Here is a 20,508-nt window from a genome sequence, read left to right as displayed (position 1 = left end):
AGAGGTTTTTAAAAAATAAATACTAAATGTGGCTATATGACCACAAATTCCACATCCGAATAAGTAAAATTTTCTCAGATTTCCAATGAACATCACTAAATAATCCATTAGATACAAGCTATGTGCATGGCATTGTGAGGCTATAGCATGGTCTTGTCCCAAATAAGAGAGAGGAAGATGGAAACTGTCCAATAATTAAAAATAAAAGGCATCACAAGATGTGTCAGATAAGATATCCTTCTTTAACTGAAGTGATTAAGAATGAGCTTGTAGCGGTAACAAGACTGTGGCTAGTCTTCGAATAATCAGAAATTTTAACGGAAAGTGTTTTTAAGAGGAGATATATTAAGGTATAGAAACAGGGGTGATTGCCATCCATCCATGTATCCAACTATCCGATCATTCATTCATCAAATCTTTACCGAGAAACTATAAACGAAGTCCCTGCCCATGAAGACTTGTAGAAAAATGCACACAAATGATTACATTTTAATGTTATATTAAATGTGTTTAATATGTCATATTACATTTGTTAATGTGCTACAATAAAAATTCTCAATTGATCGCTGCTTAATCAACTTCCACTTAACCAATTCACAGGATTAGGCAATATTTTCCATTCTCTCTACAACTCATAATATAACTCATGGCACTTTTAAAAATACTGATGGTACTTCTATTCCACTCAGTCGTGTTGTATGCTCACTAAAAGTCAGTTAATTTTGTTCCTAAACTTGTTTATACTAATTGTATTTGTTATCGAAATTATGTACATTACATAAAGCAAGGAAATATGAGAAGGAAAGAGAGTCGTTTCTATGAAAACTAAGTGGAAAGCTTCGGTAACGTTCCATAGAGGCTAATCATTACAAATGTCCATCAAACAGGTGTAGGGAAGGCCAATGCAAAAGTCTGTGGCAGCGAGGATCATACAAACTAAAACTACACGGGTTCTTGCACATAAAAAGATAGACAAATGAATGCAAGTTTATATGTTTTAAGTTATACTAAAGGGCTTTAAGTAAATCCTTTGTTTAGAGTTCTCTGTTTTACTCGACTTTTGATAAACCTGTAAACTAGATAAGAGGGCTTCTACTGTTTGAGAATTCAGGAAAGGCTGCACAGAGGAGGAAGTCCTTGAGCTGAGACCTCAAAGATAAATTTGCCACAGGGAAAAAGTAGGAAAAAGCAATTCATCGAAGGGAGGCAAGGCATTGAGGTGTGTTCAGGAGAATCCTAAGTAAAGTGCCTACTTCATTTTGGGACATGTGGTATATTTGGTAAAAGGCAGGTAGACTGAAGCTAGATTGTGAGGGGCCTTGAATGCCAGGCAGAGGAATTTGGACTTCATTATCATAAGTAATGGGAAACTACTGAAGGTTTCTCATCATGAGCACAGTGTGATGTGCTCTATGAAAACAATGTTTTAGGAAAGATTACTTTATCTGTACTATTAAAGGTGGAAGGAATAGAGAGCAAGACCAAGGGCAAGGCTGCCTATAGGGGAAACTACTGGCAAAGATTAGAAGGAATGTTTGAAGCCGTGACAGGCAATGGGAATAGGGAGGGAAAGGAAGAATGAAGTGATAGAGTAAAGGAAGCATCACTGGAAATGGTAAACGACTAGGTGAAGGGACAATGGAAAAGGGAGTGGTCAAACATGATTCCAAGGCTTTGAACCTGGTCAGTGGAGGGAGTGACAGCGTTGTTAGTAGAAATAAGGAAAGAAATGGGGAGAGAGTTGCCTATGGGAAAAGATTAAAGTTTGGTTTTAGACATACTGTATAAGAAGATAAAGCAGACAAACCACACAGGAATGGCAGGCTGGGTGTCAAAGCAGAGACAGGGAGATGGGCTGGCTGAGGATGCACATTTTGGAGAAAGCCAAAATGGAATAAATGATACTCCCTATGGCTCTTGACCACGTCTTTGCGTATCAAAGAGAATATCTGATCTTTCCCACACCAGCCAGCCCTCTGCCTTACAAAGACACTGCTAAATTCTTCTAAACTGCTTACATGGCTCATCTTTTTAATCAAATCCCATCTACTAAATAATGCAGAACATAAATATTTATCTTTACCCATTATGTGCACATCATAGTATAGAAATCTAGTTGATCTGATCTACATGCTATCCAGTGATTTTTCTAGTCAATTCTATTCTCCCATTTTTAAGATCTCAACAATGAGAGTAATTGATGGTATGTGGAGAGAGAAGGGCAGACTAGTAAATTTTAGTCTTGTGGTGTATTTAGAGGCAAGAGGAGGAACAAAAAGGACAGACAGGACAATCAGAAAAATAGGAGGATAACAATAGTATAATATCATGGATGCTAAAGGAGCGTTTCAAAAAAGAAAGGCAGTCGATAGTATCAAATGTTTCAGACAATAATGGTAAATTTGACCAAACACTTTCCATGTGCCAGAAACTGGTCCAAGAAGTGTTTTGGTAAATTTTAACACTACATTTTATTTATCTAACATATCCAAAATATTATCATTTCAACATCTAATCAAAGAAATTATAGTCTTTTTTCTGTATTATGCCTTTAACAACTGGTGTTTATTTTAAACTTTCAGCACGTCTCAATCCTGGCTAGTCACATTTCAAATGCTCAGCAGCCCATGTGGGTGGTGGCTGCTGTCCTGGACAGACCCGTGCAGAAGGCCCTTGGGAGGGCTGGAGGTAGGGCACCTCCTCTAGGAGCTGCAGGGGATAAGGCACAGCGTCTGGCAGGCAGAAAACACGCAGAAATGTTAGCTCCATCCTTCGCCCACCCTCTGTGCCCATGACGGTTCACAGTTCTCTGGAATGACCCTGAGCCCTTCACTCCGCCTTCTAAAGCCTTCACTTCCTCACCTCCTTCTGACTTCTCCTCGAGCAAGTACAATGGGGGCACTCTCACCACACCACCTGCTGATGCCGCCGTCACCACGGGCCTCAGCTGTTGTGGTACCTCCCCGAGAAGTGCCCCTATCATCTGCTCCTACTCCCTCCAATCCATTCTCGACTGAGCAGCTGAAATGCTTTTTTGGTGATATTTTTATTGTGATTAAAAATACATAAGGTAAAAGCTCCCATTTTAATGTGTAAAATTCATTAGCGTTTAGTACATTCACAGTGGTGTGCAACCGTCACCACTATCCATTTCCAGAACTTTTCTTAATCCCCAAAAGAAGCTCTGTACTCATTAAACAATAACTCCCCATCCCTCCATCCTCCCCATCCCCTGGTAACCTCTATTCTCCTTTCTCTCTCTTCCAATTTGCCTATTCTAGGTGCCTCATATAAGGGATATTGTACAATATTTGTCCTTATGTGTCTGGCTTCTTTCATTTAGCATAATGTTTTCAAGCTTCCTCCATTTTGTAGCATGCATTAGAATTTCATTCCTTTTTATGGCTGAATAATATTTTGGTGTATATACCACATTTTTTTTATCCATTTATCCGTTGGACATTTGAGGTGTTTCTACTTTTTGGCTGCTGTGAATAATGGTGCTATGAACATTGATATACAAGTATCCAAGAACTTTCTAATGCATACCTCACTAAATCCTAACAACAATTCTGTGAAGTAGATACTATCTTCATTTTACAGATGGGAAGAAACAGGCCCAGAGAGGTGAAGTCATATAGCTGGTGAGTAGGATAGCCAGGATTTAAATGCAGCAATATTATCATTTTATGTGTGCCATGATGTGAAAGCACTGCTGTGTACCAGTGTGTTACAGCTGCCTCATCAACAGGGCAGAGAGCTGAGAGAGGTTGACTGGATATTTTGGAGCTCAGGAGTGACCAAGAATAAAGCAATATCAGCAGCAAGGTGGGGACAGTGAATTAGGTGGGGACGGCTGCAATAAAAGAGAAAAAGGGAAACAAGATCATAGCTAGAAAGCACAGCAGTGTTCAGTGAGTGGATTTTTTTCATGATGGAGAAAACCCTGACAGATTAAAGAAGTAGATTTTAAGATCATCAACAAAAGAATCACAACACTAAAGTCAGATGCCTTGAAAGATTAAAGAGATGGTCAGGCAGATAAAGTAATTAATGGACTCACTCTGGTATAATCCAAAGAAGGAAGATGCTGTACTTCCTGTGACAGCACTAAGCTTTTTGTGACACAGCACGTCTGCTATAAACATGGACAAAAGGAGTGAGAAGCCAACCACGCCTAACCAGTGGTGGGGCTTTATTCACTAGGAAGAAAGCATCATTCTGAATGACATTTTCTGCTACCTTGTTTGTTGCACTGTCTTTGAATCCTTTTTCAAGTATTTGTAGCAGATGTTTTTTCTTCACTGTAACTTCAGGATCAAAAACATAAAAAAGGCATTCCAGCATCTTTCGATAGCTCCTTAAGAGTAATTGAGACAAAAAAAGTTTGAGAATTGATTTCAAAAAACCTTAGCCATAGATAAGATGACCGTATGTCCTGCTAGGATATTTCCCATTTACACTGCATGCTCCAGTGTCATTGTTAAACCTCCAACACCCTCAGGCTCTAAAAGACCCCCAATGTGGATACACTACGACGTCATTCTAGTCAAGGGAGATGCATAAAAGGGAATATTTACTAACAATGCGTATTTTCAATATTGGAAAACAGAAAGACTTTTTCACAAAATAAAATCAGACTTTTGTAAAAATATTCCTTATGGAATTTGACTTCTTACTCTGAATCATGCATATCTTCATTGTCCAAAAACTTCTGGAATTTCTCTTCAAATTTTAGTCTCAGAATACGGTTGTTAACTTTGATGACACGTTTTACTGTCACACCTGTAATACCATATGTTCTGAAGTCCCAGGTACAAAAACGTGATATAATTAACTCATAGCAGGAATTAAACCTATATGGGAATACAGAATACATACAAAGAAAATAACAGATTTTTCTTAAAATATTGAAGAACACAAAGTTACACATGATAAAAATTATAGCTCATGCCTTATGCTTTTTGCTAAAGATACATCATATAGTAGCTCTGTTTTGGTTCAAACTGGGCACACATTAAATCAATAAAAGAGACACTAAACTTTGAAACTTAAAAATAATGGTTCTTTTGTTAATTATTATATATTTGTTCTGACTAAAAGATACGCTGGTTGACAATCCTCCATTACTGAAACACTTTCTTTTTTGGCTTCAGTGAAACGATATGTTTCTGGCTTTCTTTTTATTGGCTGGTCCTTCATGGTTTTCTTTGTTGCTTCTTTTTCCCCTGACAGACTTCTAAATGTTGGATTGCCCCAGAAATCGGTCTTTTGTTCTCCTCTTGTTTCCATGAACACTATCCCTAGGTGATTTCATCTGGTCCTTTGGCAACATATAAAAATATATTTATATGTATACACACACACACATACACATACACACACACATATACACACAATAAATTCCAACATTTTGTTTCCAGACTTTATCTCTACCCAACTTAGCCGGATATACCCAGATGTGGACATCCAACTGCCTACTTGATATGTTCACTCGCACATGTAATAGGCCTCTCAAACTTAACTCATCCAATACCTACCCCTAAACCTGCTCCTCTGAGGGTTTTCCACCTCAGCATACAGCACCACATCTAACAGGCAGCTTAGGTTAAAAACCCAGGAATAAACTTGGCCTCCTCTCTTCCTCACCAATATCCAATTCTTTGCTAAGTCTGTTTGGCTCTACATCTAAAATACATGGTGGGTGGGGAGATAAGATTGATGGTGTTTAAGGGTACAAACCTGTACCGAGTAGTAAAAAAGCCACAAAGATCTAATGCACAGTATAATGAATATAGTCAATAATACTGTACTATAATGATGTAATGTGATAAATATTGCTTCAATGGCAATCATAATACAATATATAAATATGTCAAAGTAACACAATATATAAAGTTTAGAAATTGTAACATGTCAAATTTATCAAATAAAAAATACATTCTGAATATGACCCTATTTCATCATCACCAACGTTATTACCTTAGTTCAAAACATCACCATCTCTCAGCTGGACTATCGCAATAACTTCATAACTAGGGATATGGAAGTGAAAGAGGCAGGGTCCCTCTCTCATGGAGCCTATATTCCAAGGAAGTTGGACAAAAAACCAAAACATAAATGAAGTCATTCCTAAACTGATGACTGATTTGAAGAGAGAGAGGCTGTAGTATGGAGTGCAGTGGGGGTTACTTAACATAGATCTTCAGTAAGACCTTTCAGAAAAGATGTTTGAGCTAAGAACTGAAAGACTCGGAGGGGCCAGCTATGTGAAGATCTCAAGATGACTGAAGTGCTCATTTACTCTCTGCTGCCCTCACCTGGCCATGTGCACAATAACTCTGGCCCTGTCTTAGCACAATATAGATTAAGACGAGATTGAAAAATGGATCAATCTGAAAAGGAAGTTAAGTGACCCTATATGGGATACATTGGCCTTTGATGAGATGTGTGGTCCCCACTGGCATAATCAACCAGGGCCTGAGCATGGGCGGACTAAGCTCACAGAGGTGAGCTTCCTGATGGGTGGTCTCTCCCTAAAACTAACATCTGAGCTCCTAATTTAGAGCATTTGCCTTTCTCACTAGCAAAGATTGAGCCAGTGCAGCTAGGAGCTCAGAGCTCCCTCAGAGCTGAAAAGTGAGCTGCCCAAACCAAACTCATCCCAGAGGAGCTCACAGTCTGGTAGAGGAGACAGATACAAGCAGAGTTACAAGCCAGCACGATGCTACAATCGGTTCAGAGGTCTGCCTACACACCCACATCGTCATGTGCAGCGGGAAACCTACAGTCTCATACAGAGGGATCACTTTCTGGGCCTAAATCAGTCCAAGTCACCCCTAAATAACACGTGCTAGAACCACAGAAGCTCATTATTACTTGCACTCTCATTATTGTTGTTATTATTCTTGCACTCTGACAGAAACTGGCATTTTATGTAAATAAAGTTGTTGTTATATAGTAACAAAAAGGTAATCAAAAAGTACCCTTGAGGGTAATCAAGAATAAATGGAAGTGATAAATGGACGATACCTAGCTTCTCGTCTGATCCCCCGGAACGCAAGACCCAGGAATGGCAAAGGAAACTCATGATGTGTCATCCTTTCAAAGAGCTTTTCTTTGAGAACTCAGCAGCTGAGCCCTTCCTTATATGGAATTCTTAGGGCCCTGGAGATAGGGAACCCTGGTGCTAAGAAGACATGGGCTCTCTGCCACCTGGGGCCCTAGAAGTAAAGCAATCCACTCACCTGACCATGTGGGGATGAGAAAACACCACAGAGTGCTGGAGTACTGCTGCAGGAGGGAGAATGGAGAAGTACCGCGACTGTCAGTATTAGCAATACCTCAGAGGGGATGACAACTCACAGCACTGCTGAAAATGTGCCGCATGCACTGGGGAGCGTGACTACTGAGGTATATGCGTTTTAGTCTGAACCTAAAATAATGACTCTCTAGCACTTCATATAAAATAACATCTCAATCTGCTACACCTCTCCTTCAACGAGTCCCATAGATATAAAGGCAAAGTTCAAACTACTAGCCCAGCCTGCGAGACCCTTAATGATCAGGCCTTGTCATGTGCAACTACAGGTAGTTCTCCAAATGTCTGTACTGTTTCCACACCCTTTCACACGCTGTTTCCTCTGCCTGGAAAGTCCTTCCTCTAATTCTTTGCATACTTAACTTTTATCTGTCCTTCAAAATTCAGATCAAAGCATCTCCCTCAAGTGTCCCCATTTCCAGAAAACTTTCTCTAAACCCCCACTCTGCTTTGATATTCACAGAGCTGGCCCCTCCTACCTTGTCCACACTTGCAATTATCCCAGAACTTATTACTGTTTCATTACCATCGTCTTCCATACCAGACTGCAGGCTTGATGAGAGCAGGCACTATGTCTTATTTGACTTTTACCCCTAGCACCTAGCATAGAGTCCAGCCCATGGCAGAAGCTCAGTGGATGGATGCTGAGTAAGTGAACAAAGTAGAAAAGATTCAAAGATTAATATGACGCAGTCTGTCTCTTCATTGAGTTTATAAACCAATGGGGCAGAAAAAATAATGGGACCAGTACAAGCAAAACTGCAATAGAGAATAAGATAGGAGAGATACAACTCAGTGCCATGAAGATTCAAAAATAATAATAATAATAATGATTATATGTGATGGAGATACAAGAAGATCTCTCACAAAAGAATGGTTCTAGATGTTGGCTTGCAGATAAAGTAAGTTTTGACAGGCAGTGATGGAGTGAGGGTAAGGGAAGCAAGACATCCTGGGTGAAGGAAGCAGAACAAACAAAACCACTTACGGACTCGGTATGTTCTAAGAGCAATGAGGCACACACAGTTTGTCTGACTCCGAAGGGGTCTGACAAGGAGTTAGGACAGTTTGGAGACCACACAGTGAAGGACACTGACAGTCATGGTGAAGAGTCTGAATGTAATTTGAAAGGTAACAGGTAGCTATAAGAGGCTTTTGTTTCGTTTTTAACAGAGAGCTGTCTGTGTAGGAAGCATGTCAGCAGGGACCATATGCAAAACCATTTAGGTATCTTTACTGATTAATTAGGAATAGTGCCTACTGCATACAAACACTGTGCTAGATGCAGCAGTAGCCTAAAAGAAGGGTTATCATGCCCTGTGTGCAGGTGATTTTGGTCACAATGGAGGAGAGAATAAATGCAAGAGACATGGAGGAGAACCTGTGGTCTTGGCCTCATTGGATGTGGAGATTGAAGGAAAAATGGAGTCAAGGATGGCTTTGATGTTTGCTGAGCCTCCATGACTGAGAGGATGGTAGTGCCACGAACAGGATGGGGGAGTCAGAAGGAAGAGGTTGCTTGTGGGCAGGAAGAGGAAAACAAAAACATAAAACTTAAGAACTAAGTATTTTCACATTACCTTGTCTAATGCTAGCAGTAATCTTTAGTGGTAGATTTAAATTTTTCTCATTTTTACAGATGAAGTTCAGATGGGTTAAATGATAGATTCAGATAGAGTTTGAACCTAGTTTTTCTGACTCTAACCCTACTGTATATTTCATTACTTCATGTTCCTTTTTGAATATGTTGAGTTTGCTTTGCCAGTTAAACATCCAGCTAGAAATGTCTAACAAGTAGAAATTCAGGGCTGGAGTAAAGGAGAGAGATTATAACTATAAGTAATTTTTGAAAGTGCAGGAATAGAAGAAACTGGCAAGGGAGAGTGTAAAAAGAAAATAGAAATTGTCTGAGTACAGAAACAAGAGAGGTGAAGTTACAAGGAAGGAATGGTTAACAGCATTAAGTACTGTAGAGGTTAGGAGAGTGAGGACCCCTCATTGCACTGGGTACCTCACTCTATTCAGTGGGACCTGAATTTGTGAGCATCCACAGCGGTGATATACATCATTCACTAAGATATTCAGTGACACAGAGAGCTGCCTACAAATGTTTCTAATATAGAAATGATGCACTCATTTAGCAAATGTAGAATGGATATATTTTTAAATGGCTGGAGCTTAATAAAGTCTATTCAAATGTACTTCAAAATCCTAAACAAGGGTTTAATAAATACTGCTAACTGACTTGCTAACTTACACCAATATCAGTATAAAATAAAAAGTTTATCTGCTGTAGCTCCATGAAATAGAACAGCATGAAATCGTTATATATAGTTAATTACTGAAAATCATTATATATACAAAAGTGAAACTGTTAAATGAGTATCAGTAAAGTGATGTGGAAATGTCAATTAGTAATCTATTGAGCTATCAATCCAGCCAGCCCTGTGCTAGATGTTACGATTTATAAGGCAAATGAAACATTATATTTGTCTCCAAGGAGCTTACAGAGGCATTTATACATTATTTTGTGGTGCTTTAAAGTTATTTCTTTAAATTGTAAATGCCCTGTATCTATAACCAGGTTGAAAGCTTCTCAAGCACAAGGGCAGCATCTTTGAGGCTGTGGAGCCCCCACTTGATAAATGTTGTCTGATATCAATGGATAACACAATTGGGAATACGTAGGTAAATAATAGGAATCTATAATGACAATGCTATAGTGGCAACAATCTACTCAACAAGCAAATCTCTGTAAAAGAGGGACTTTTTTAAGACTGAAAAATACAGCCCTTTTATTTAACGAAAGAAATGAAGCTAAGGAATATTGAACGATATACAATTAGAAATCTGCAATGCTCTATTGCTAAAGAAATAAACAGGAGTGATGTCAGCAACGTGGCAGATGAGCTGTTCCCTTTGTCTCTCCCCCTCTGAATTACAACTAAACAGACATCCACTGACCCACACAGCACAACAGGATACCTGAGAGACCCATGCAGCTATACATCTGAAGATGGATGGACTGGGTTTCTGGGAAGCAGTGGAGGTAGGTGAGTGCTCCTGTCCTCCTCCCCCAGCAGCAGCAAGCCGGGTCACAGGTCCTTTTACGGTGGCCGGTGCTACTCTAAGAGGAGGCGGGGACAGCCCAGACTGTGGGCGAATGCTATCCTGGCCCACGGGAGTGCACACTATGCTGCTGCAGCAGCACCAGTAGGAACAAGCCTGAGCGCAACTGTAAGCGGAGGCAGCAGCAGCCGTGTATGTGCGCATAAAAGCTACCCCAACCTGCGGGAGCACCCACTGTGCTCCTGCAGCCCCAAAGGATGGCCCCAGCTCAGACGCGGAGAAGAAGCCCCATCCACCGAACACAGCGGCCCATGTGACTGTCAGTCAAGGTGGTGGCAGCCCAGCACACATGCGAACACCATCCTGGCCTGTGGGAGCACCCATTGTATCCACACACTTCTAGCAGATGGGGAGGGATAAGAAACACAGCTCCTGCTTCCCCCCAGTGGCAGCAGGTGGTATCTGCAACCTGATACTACCACAAACGTGCCAGCAAAGGATTAGTTCATCAAACACCATGAAAAACTACAGTAACAATTTAGAGCAGAAGGAAAATGACAAGTCTCCAGAAACCAACCCTGAAGTTACAGAAATTTACAGTCTAAATAACATAGAATTCAAAATAGCTGTCATAAAGAAACTCAGTGAGTTACAAGAAAACTCAAAAAGAGTTCAGTGAGCTCAGGAATAAAATTAACGAGCAGAAGGAATACTTCACCAAAGAGATTGAAACTATATTAAAAAAAAAAACCCAAACAGAAATTCTGGATATGAAGAACACAATTAATGCGATAAAAATTAATCTAGACTCCTCGAAAAATAGAGCTGACATTATGAAGGACAGAATTAGTGATTTAAAGGATAGAAATATAGAAATGCTTCAGGTGGAGGAGGAGAGAGAACTAAAATTTTTTAAAAATGAAGGAATTCTTTGAGAAATATCCAAATCAATTAGGAAAAGCAATATAAGAATTATAGGTATTCCAGAGGGAGAAGAGGGGAAGAAAGGAGCAGAGAGCTTGTTCAAAGAAATTTTAGCTGAGAACTTCTTAAACCTAGGGTAGGAACTGGACTTACAAATACATGAGACTGATAGAACTCCTAATTACATCAATGCAAAAAAATCTTCTCCAAAGCATATAATAGTAAAACTGGCAAAAGTCAGTGACAAAGCAAAACTCTTAAGGGCAGTAAGGCAGGAGAAAATAATCTACAAAGGAACCCTTATCAGGCTTTCTGCAGATTTCTCAGTAGAAACCTTACAGTCTAGGAGAGAGTGGAAAGATATATTCAAAATCGTGAAAGACAAAAACTTTCAGCCAAGAATACTCTATCCAGTGAAACTATCCTTCAGATATGATGGAGAAATAAAAACTTTCCTAGATAAACAAAAGCTGAGGGAGTTCGTTGCCATTAGACCTCCTTTACAAGAAAAGATAAAGGAAGCCCTCATACCTGAAATGAAAAGGCAAAGGTGTACAAAGCTTTGAGCAAGGAGATAAACAGACAAAATCAGAAAACTGCAGTTCTCTATCAGAACAGGTTAGAAAACTCTGAATTATAACATAAAAAGATAAAGGGAAGGAAAGCATCAAAAATAACTATAAACACTTCAATTTGGCACAGATTCACAACACAAAACAGAATAATTTGTGAGCACAATAACTCAGAAGGGGACAAGGAAAGGGATGGAATCTACTTAGGCTAATGGAGATAACAGGCTATGAGAAAATCGACTACCTCATCTACAAGAACTTTTATACAAACCTCATGGTAACCACTAAATGAAAAATCAGAACAGAGCCACAATTCATAAATAAAGAGAAAACTGAGGAAACCACCTCAGAAAACCACCAAACTGAAATGGCAGTCAGAAATACAAGGCAAGAAAAACAATGGAAATATAGAACAACCAGAAAACAAGAGACAAAACGGCAGTATTAAGCCCTCATATATCAATAATCACTCTAAATGTAAATGGATTGAATTCTCCAATAAAATACACAGAGTAGCTGGATGGATTAGAAAACAAGACCCAACAATATGCTGCCTCCAGGAAACACTTCTCAGCTCTAAAGACAAACAGGCTCAGAGTGAAAGGATGCAACATGATACTCCAAGTAATTGGTAAACAAAAGAAAGCAGGTGTTGCCATACTTATATCAGACTAAGCAGACTTCAAGATAAAAAAGACAGTGTGAGACGAAGAAGGGCAGTATGTAATGATAAAAATTACTTTCCACTAAGAGGACATAACATTTATGAATATATGTACCTAACACAGGGGCACCAAAGTATACAAAGCAAGTATTAACAGACCTAAAGGGAGAAACTAACAGTAACACAATAATAGTAGGCGACCTCAACACCCCACTTAAATCAATGGATCCAGACAAAAAGTCAACAGGGAAATAGTGGATTTAAATGAAACACTTGACCAGATGGACTTAGTAGATGTATGTAGAACATTCCATCCAAAACAGCAGAACACACATTCTTCTCAAGTGCACATGGAACATTCTCAAAGATAGACCATACGTTGGGAAACAAGGCAAGCCTCAATAAATTTAAGAAGATTGAAATCATATCAAGCATCTTTTCTGACCACAATGGTATGAAACCAGAAATTGGCTACAAGATGAAAGCTGAAAAAGTCACAAATATGTGGAGACTACCAACATGCTACTGAACAACCATTGGATCGATGAAGAAATCAAAGGAGAAATTAAAAAGTACCTGGAGACAAATGAAAATGAAAATACAACATACCAACTCTTATGGGATGCAGGAAAAGTGCTTCTAAGAGGGAAATTTATGGCATTACAGGCCCACCTCAACAAACAAGAAAAATCTCAAATAAGCAATCTTAAACTACACCTAACAGAACTAGAAAAGGAACAAAGCCCAAAGTCAGCAGAAGGAGGGAAATAATAAAAATTAGAGCAGAATTAAATGAAATAGAGACTGAAAAAACAATAGAAGGGATCAATGAAACTAAGAGCTGGTTCTCTGAGAAGATAAACAAAATTGACAAACAAACCCTTAGCCAGATTCACCAAGAAAAAAAGAGAAGGCTCAAATAAATAAAATTTTAAATGAAAGAGGAGAAATTACAATAGCTACCACAGAAATACAAAGGATTATAAGAGAATACTATGAAAAACTATATGCCAAAAAATGGGATAAGCTAAAAGAAAAGGATAAATTCTTAGACTCATAAAACCTCCAAAAATGAATGAAGAAGAAATAGAGGATCTGAATAGACCAATCACAAGTAAAGCGATTCAAACAGTAATCAAAAACCTCCCCCAAGACAAAAGCCCAGGACCAAATGGCTTCTCTGGAGAATTCTACCAAACATTCAAAGAAGATTTAATACCTATCCTTCTAAAACTACTCCAAAAAAATGAAGAAGGTGGAATGGTTCCTTATTCACTCTATGAGGCCACCATTACCCTGATACCAAAACCAGGCAAGGACATCACAAAGAAGGAAAATTACAGGCCAATATCGCTGATGAACACAGATGCAAAAATCCTCAACAAAATATTGGCAAACTGAACACAGCAATATGTTAAAAGGATCATACACCATGATCAAATGGGATTTATACCAGGGATTCAAGGAAGGTTCAACATCTGCAAATCAATCAATGTGATATACCACACTAACAAAATGAGAAATAAAAATCACAGGATCATCTCAATAGATGCAGAGAAAGAATTTGACAAGATCCAACATTCATTTCTGATAAAAACTCTCAATAAAATGGGTCTAGAAGGAAAGTAACTCAACATAATAAAGACCATATATGACAAACCCGCAGCAAACGTCATACTTAAGGGTGACAAACTGAAAGCCATCCCTCTGAGAACAGGAACAAGACAAGGGTGCCCACTTCACCACTCCTATTCAACATAGTACTGGAGGTTTTGGCCAAAGCAATCAGGCAAGAAAAAGAAATAAAAGGTATCCAAATTGGAAAGGAAGAAGTGAAACTCTGACTGTTTGTGCATGACATGACTCTATATATAGAAAACCCTAAAGAATCTATCAGAAAACTATTAGAAATAATCAACAACTACAGCAAAGTTGCAGGGCACAAAATCAACTTACAAAAATCAGTTGCATTTCTATACACTAATAATGAACTAGCAGAGTGAGAAGTCAAGAATACAATCCTATTTATAATCGCAACAAAAAGAATAACCAAAGAGGTGAAAGACCTATGCACCGAAAACTGTAAGACATTATTGAAAGAAATTGAAGAAGACATGAAGAAGTGGAAAGATATTCCATGCTCATGGATTGGAAGAATAAACATAGTTAAAATCTACAAATTCAATGCAATACCAATCAGAATCTCAATGGCATTCTTCACGGAAATAGTACAAAGAATCCTAGAATTTATACAGAACAACAAAAGACCCTGAATAGCCAAAGCAATCCTGAGAAAAAAGAACAAAGCTGGAGTTATCACACTCCCTGATTTCAAGATATACTACAAAGTGACAGTAATCAAAACAGCATGCTACTGGCACAAAAACAGACACACAGATCAATGGAACAGAACTGAAAGCCCAGAAATAAAACCACATATCTATGGACAATGAATCTTTGACAAATGAGCCAAGAACATAACAACGGAGAAAGGAAAGTCTCTTCAATAAATGGTGCTGGGAAAACTGGACAGCCACATGCAAAAGAATGAAAGTAGACCATTATCTTACACCATACACAAAAATTAATTCAAAATGGATGAAAGACTTGAATGTAAGACTCGAAAACATAAAACTCCTAGAATAAAACACAGGCAGTACACTCTTTGACATCAGTCTTAGCAGCATCTTTTCAAATACCATGTCTACTCAGGCAAGGGAAACAAAAAAATAAACAAATGGGACTACATCAAACTAAAAAGTTTCTGCAAGGCAAAGGAAACCATAAACAAAACGAAAAGACAACTCTCCAACTGAGAGAAGACACTTGCAAATTATATATCTGACAAGGGGTTAATTTCCAAAATATATAAAGAACGATACAACTCAACAACAAAAAACCAAACACCTAGCCAAAAAATGGGCTATGGGCTATGAACAGACATTTTTCCAAAGAAGATACACAGATGGCCAACAGGCACATGAAAATATGTTCAACATCATTAATTATTAGGGAAATGCAAATCAAAACTACAATGAGATATCGCCTTACACCAGTCAGAATGGCTATAACTAACAAGACAAAAAATAATAAATGTTGGAGAGGATGTGGAGAAAAAGGGCGGTGCTTGTGGGAAGGCAAACTGGTGCAGCCACTATGGAAAACAGCATGAAGATTTCTCAAAAAATTAAAAACAGAAATACTATACAATCCAGCTATCCCAGTACTGGGTATTTATGCAAAGAACTTGAAATGAACAATTCAAAGAGATTCATGCACCACAACGTTCACTGCAGCATTATTCACAATAGCCAAGACGAGGAAGCAACCCAAGTGCCCTCAACTGATGAATGGATAAAGATGTGGTGTATATATACAATGGAATACTACTCAGCCATTAAAAAAGGACAAAATCATCCCATTTGCAACAACATGGACGGACCTTAAGGGTATGATGTTAAGCGAAATAAGCTAGACAGAGAAAGATAAACATGGCATGATTTCACTCACATGTGGAAGATAAACACATGGATAAAGACAACAGATTAGTTGTTACCAGAAAGGTAAGGGGTCAGGGGATGGGTGAAAGGCGTAAAGGGGCACATATATATGGTGATGGATAAAAATTAGACTATTGGTGTGAGCACAATGTAGTCTATACAGAAACTGATATATAATAATGTACAGCTGAAATTACATAATGTTATAAACCATTATGACCTCAATAAAATAACTGAAAAAAAAAAGAAATGAACAAAGGTTATTTTGATAGAAAACCTTTATAGTTGAGTTCTAGCTCTACTCCAGTACTTTTTAAATACTAAACCATTGGCTTTAAAAATATTAATAAAAGAGAAGTCAGTGTTTACATAACCATATATGTAGCACACGGACCAGTTTAAAGCAATTTGGCAGTTTTTTTCTTAACATTTGCATAAGATTAGAGCTAAGGTGGCCAAACTTGTAGTTCGTTAAAAGTAAAAAACAGTCCTTGAAATTCTGCTAACATATATATGATTTTCTCCTTAAAATGGATCAAGGTTATTCTTATGAAAACTAAGTAAACAATTGTTAATGCTTATCAAAATCCATCAAAGCTATCTAATTTACTATTAGGCTGGCATAGTTACCTAAATGGCTTTTTAGTCATTTTGCTTTTACGATTTTTTCATTAATCTACCTGCTTTATACAGAGCTTACTTTGCAATAAGTAAAAAAGAAACAGAAATAATAAAAAACAATTCTGTTTAGGTTGAGTGAATATAAATGAAAGACTAAAAAATTTATCCACGCATCCTACAGAGAGATACCTTTCAATTTCTGCACTTGAAAGATCAAGGTCTCTGCTTGTTTACATGGGAACTGGGATGAACATCTTTTCTATCTTTGTGCATAAACATCAACTATTGTGGTTAAGCAAACAGTAGGTGACCGCTGGGCAAATGGATGTATTGATACAAAAGAAAGTATTTTAAAAGGTCTCTTTCTGTCTTGGGCAAAGCTTCTCACACTTTTCCTCAAAGTAACCCCAAGGTCCTTGAGAAGCTTTTACTCACAGAGGTGAGTAAAAGCCACATATAACAGGAACGGGGGCTTGGTTTAACGTCACCCATAACAGCCACATATTTTTCTTTCTAAAAAGTTAATGCAAATTTTGCATTGTATTCCATAAAAATCTGTGTTTGTTTCAACACGGACTGAGTAAAATCATCCTCGGGTGACACATCAGGTCCATTGCATAGCTTTACGTGTTTCCTGCTCTCGCCACACGTCCATGTTTGCAGTTGCTTCTAAGGTTCCAGGGTGATCTTTGGCTTGTTCATGGGCTTCTCAATTTTAAGGAAATGATTGTAGAAATGTGAAAGTTATAATTAGTGATATTTTTCTGCAAAGGTTTTCTTTCTTTTTTTTTTTGAGGAAGGTTAGCCCTGAGCTAATATCTGCTGCCAATCCTCCTCTTTTTGCTGAGGAAGACTGGCCCTGAGCTAACATCCATGCCCATCTTCCTCTACTTTATATGTGGCACACCTGCCACAGCATGACGTGCCAAGCAGTGTGTGGGTCTGCACCTGGGATCTGACCCGGTGAAACCCTGGCTGCCGAAGCATAACTTGCAAAACTTAACCACTGTGCCACAGGGCCAGGCCCCCCTTTTTTTTCTTTTTATGGATTTTGTGTGTGTGGGGAAGATTGTCCCTGAGCTAACATTTGTGTCCATCTTCCTCTATTTTGTATGTGGGATGCTGCCACAGCATGGCTTGATAAGCAGTATGTAGGTGTGCACCTGGGATCCGAACCTGCAAAGCCCAGGCCGCTGAAGCGGAGTGTGCAAACTTAACCACTACACCACCCGGCCAGGATCTTTTTTTTTGGTTGTACCATCTAGTTGAGGCAACACAACCACTTCCTTGTTTCTACCAGCAGGCCTTGATTCTGAAGTGTGGGTGCTACTTCCTGCTTCTGTTTCTGGTGGCTATTTCCATTTTTGTCTAAATGGACTTTTTACCTGAATTCCTGGTTTATTAAGTGTATGCCTTATTCTAGCTTGTAGAGTCTGTGTGCACCCTGACTCTAGCTAGCGCTAGACAACTGGTTTGACTGACCATGGACCCCCAGGACATTTACTAGCAGCCTCCTCCGGTGTTTACAACCTGCTGTTGCCAATCCTGCTTTGCCATTCCTTCTCTGTTCTAGCTTCTCACCCAATATTCAGAATCCAGGGCTATAGCCAGTCCGGAAATAAACAGTATAAACATACATAAAATTAATACTTGACCGTAACTTCTAAATTATATTCTGCTCTTGGGCTAAGGGAAATTGGGTAAAGAGCAATGAAATACCATTAGGATGTCTCAAGATACTGCCATGTATCTCATGGCAGTAGTGTAAAAAGAGAAATGTATAGGTGGTAAAGTAGGTGTCTGCCAATTTTCAGTGGATGAATATTTTATATGAAAAATGTTTTGAAAATGGGACATTTTAAGATTTTTATAAGTTGATATTTTGGTTGATGATCCTAAGCACTTAAAATTATTTTTAAAGCTATAACTAAATTTCAAACAGATTTACCAGTCATCAGATCGAGTGCCTTCTTCAAAGTGGATATTTCCTACAGTCTCCAACTCAATTAACAAAAATGGTATCAGTAAACCATGACTTTTCTTCTTTTGCTTTACTTCAACACGATAAATTGCTTCAATTCTGTTCAAGAAAAATATATATAAAGCTATTAAAAACACAGCATTAAAATTCATGATAGAGTTTTTAAAAACTGATGTTAAAATACAAGGCTTTTGTCAATAGATAAAGAAACCTTGGTGTTAACAGTTAAACCAAGAAAGACATTCTATTCTTGGCAATTAAAATCAGCCTAAATTTTGTCAAACTCAGAATTAAGTGAAGGTTAGAAGACTCTCCTGGCTTCACCACTCATGGCTCTCAGATCTTAGACAAGTCACAACATTTGTATGCTGCCGTTTCTCAGTAAAATGGCAATACTAATAATATCCACACCCGAATAGGATTTTTTGAGGGTTATATGCAAAATACAGGCAAAAGCTCTTAGCAAAGAGTTTGGCACAGAGCAAGAACTCAGTAAATGTTGGTTATTATTTTGTTAGTATTATTACAGGGCAAACTAACTCATCCACTTAGTACCCTAGTAAATAAAAAAATTCACAGTACTTACTAAGTCTTCTTGCTTGATATTTCTAGTTATACTCAACCTAAGTTTGTTTCTACATGATTCCAGACAACTGTGTATGTGCTTTGCCTGGTCTCATCTAATGTCATGAGTTTCTGCACCATTAGTAGTTAATGTTAAAAAAAAAAACTACTGTTTTCAGTTTGCAGAAACTAGTGGTGTGACAGGAAGCCATTCAGGGGAAGTTACTATTTCTTTTCAAGTATTGTCTCTGTTAAACTATATGCCAGCTTTGAATCCATGATGCCTTTCTCTACTAGGAACTGGACTAGAAACACATTTCATATTTTACTCCATGCTATAATTCTTTTCACTCCTGAAGAAGGGAACTGAGCTCAACTGATGGCCCAGAACATTCTATTCTCTCATGTTTCAAATTTGAACAACTAGATAATTCATTAAACATACTCATCTAATTTTTTGTTCCAGAATGTTACCCTTTCATTCAAGGCATTTAGTTTGGTCAATAGCTTCTGTTGAAGACTTGGTTCTTCTGTGACACTTTCACAGTTCTTTGATTTTTCAAGCTCAGTTACTTTACTGCTATTGGATCTATCATTGTGCCCTTTGCCAGATCCCTTGAATTCAGCCAGTTCCCGTTCCAACTGTTGAAATCAATGTACCAGAGAGCAATAGCTTTTAGTGGAATCTATTAAATATATAGTTAATTTAAATTAACAAAGTAAAATCTAGATAATAAATAGGCCAAACTCCATAAAAACATGGCAACCTTGTGATTATAACCTTGGTACAAGTTCAGTCAGCCAATTTCTCTTGACCAAGTGAAAGACAATCTTAAATACTTCAAACATAGCAGTTCTCTCAATTGAAAATGAGAAACGAAAAGAAATAGATTTTTACATATTACTGATGAGTTTGCTCTATCAAAGCCAAAATAAAATTATAATAAATGCTTGTTTCGTTACAAATAAACTAATGTGACTTTTATCACACATACTTTTCAATTTTTCAATAACCTTGGTATTTGGGGGAAAAACCATAAAAAATACACAAAAGCATGTATAAAGGGGTGCACATTTTTCCTTATGCCTCCGTCTCCTATATGGCTCAGCACAGCAATATCTTTATTTAAAATTTTGACACTTGGGTTTTTTTGGTTCATAGCAGACTTTTGCATTCATTTGTATTTTTTAAAATATACATTAAATAGGATTTATCTTGATTACTGAGGTTTTGGGCCCTCCCTCAAATTTTGGGCCCAGGGCTAGTGCCTCACTTGCCCAAATCCCAGACT

The 20,508-nt window shown here is 38.2% G+C and overlaps 1 protein-coding gene across 10 annotated transcripts in view; it reads right to left on the bottom strand.

Moving 5' to 3' along the window:
* LRRC9 (leucine rich repeat containing 9) overlaps positions 1–20,508 on the bottom strand; it is a 115,510-nt gene that overhangs the window by 67,121 nt on the left and 27,881 nt on the right. For all 10 annotated transcript variants that reach the window (XM_070593120.1, XM_070593115.1, XM_070593117.1 and 7 more), the window contains 4 exons: positions 19,662–19,858; positions 18,620–18,751; positions 4,680–4,856; positions 4,243–4,360 (listed from right to left, as the gene is read on the bottom strand). In XM_070593120.1, the coding sequence (XP_070449221.1) occupies positions 4,243–4,360; positions 4,680–4,856; positions 18,620–18,751; positions 19,662–19,858 (624 nt within the window). The remainder of the gene's footprint in view (positions 1–4,242; positions 4,361–4,679; positions 4,857–18,619; positions 18,752–19,661; positions 19,859–20,508) is intronic.

The sequence above is a fragment of the Equus przewalskii genome, chromosome 25 (assembly GCF_037783145.1).
Source record: "Equus przewalskii isolate Varuska chromosome 25, EquPr2, whole genome shotgun sequence".
NCBI classification, from domain to species: Eukaryota; Metazoa; Chordata; class Mammalia; order Perissodactyla; family Equidae; genus Equus; species Equus przewalskii.
The sequence above is the reverse complement of the archived record's forward strand: the minus strand, read 5'-3'. Positions and strand labels throughout refer to the sequence as shown.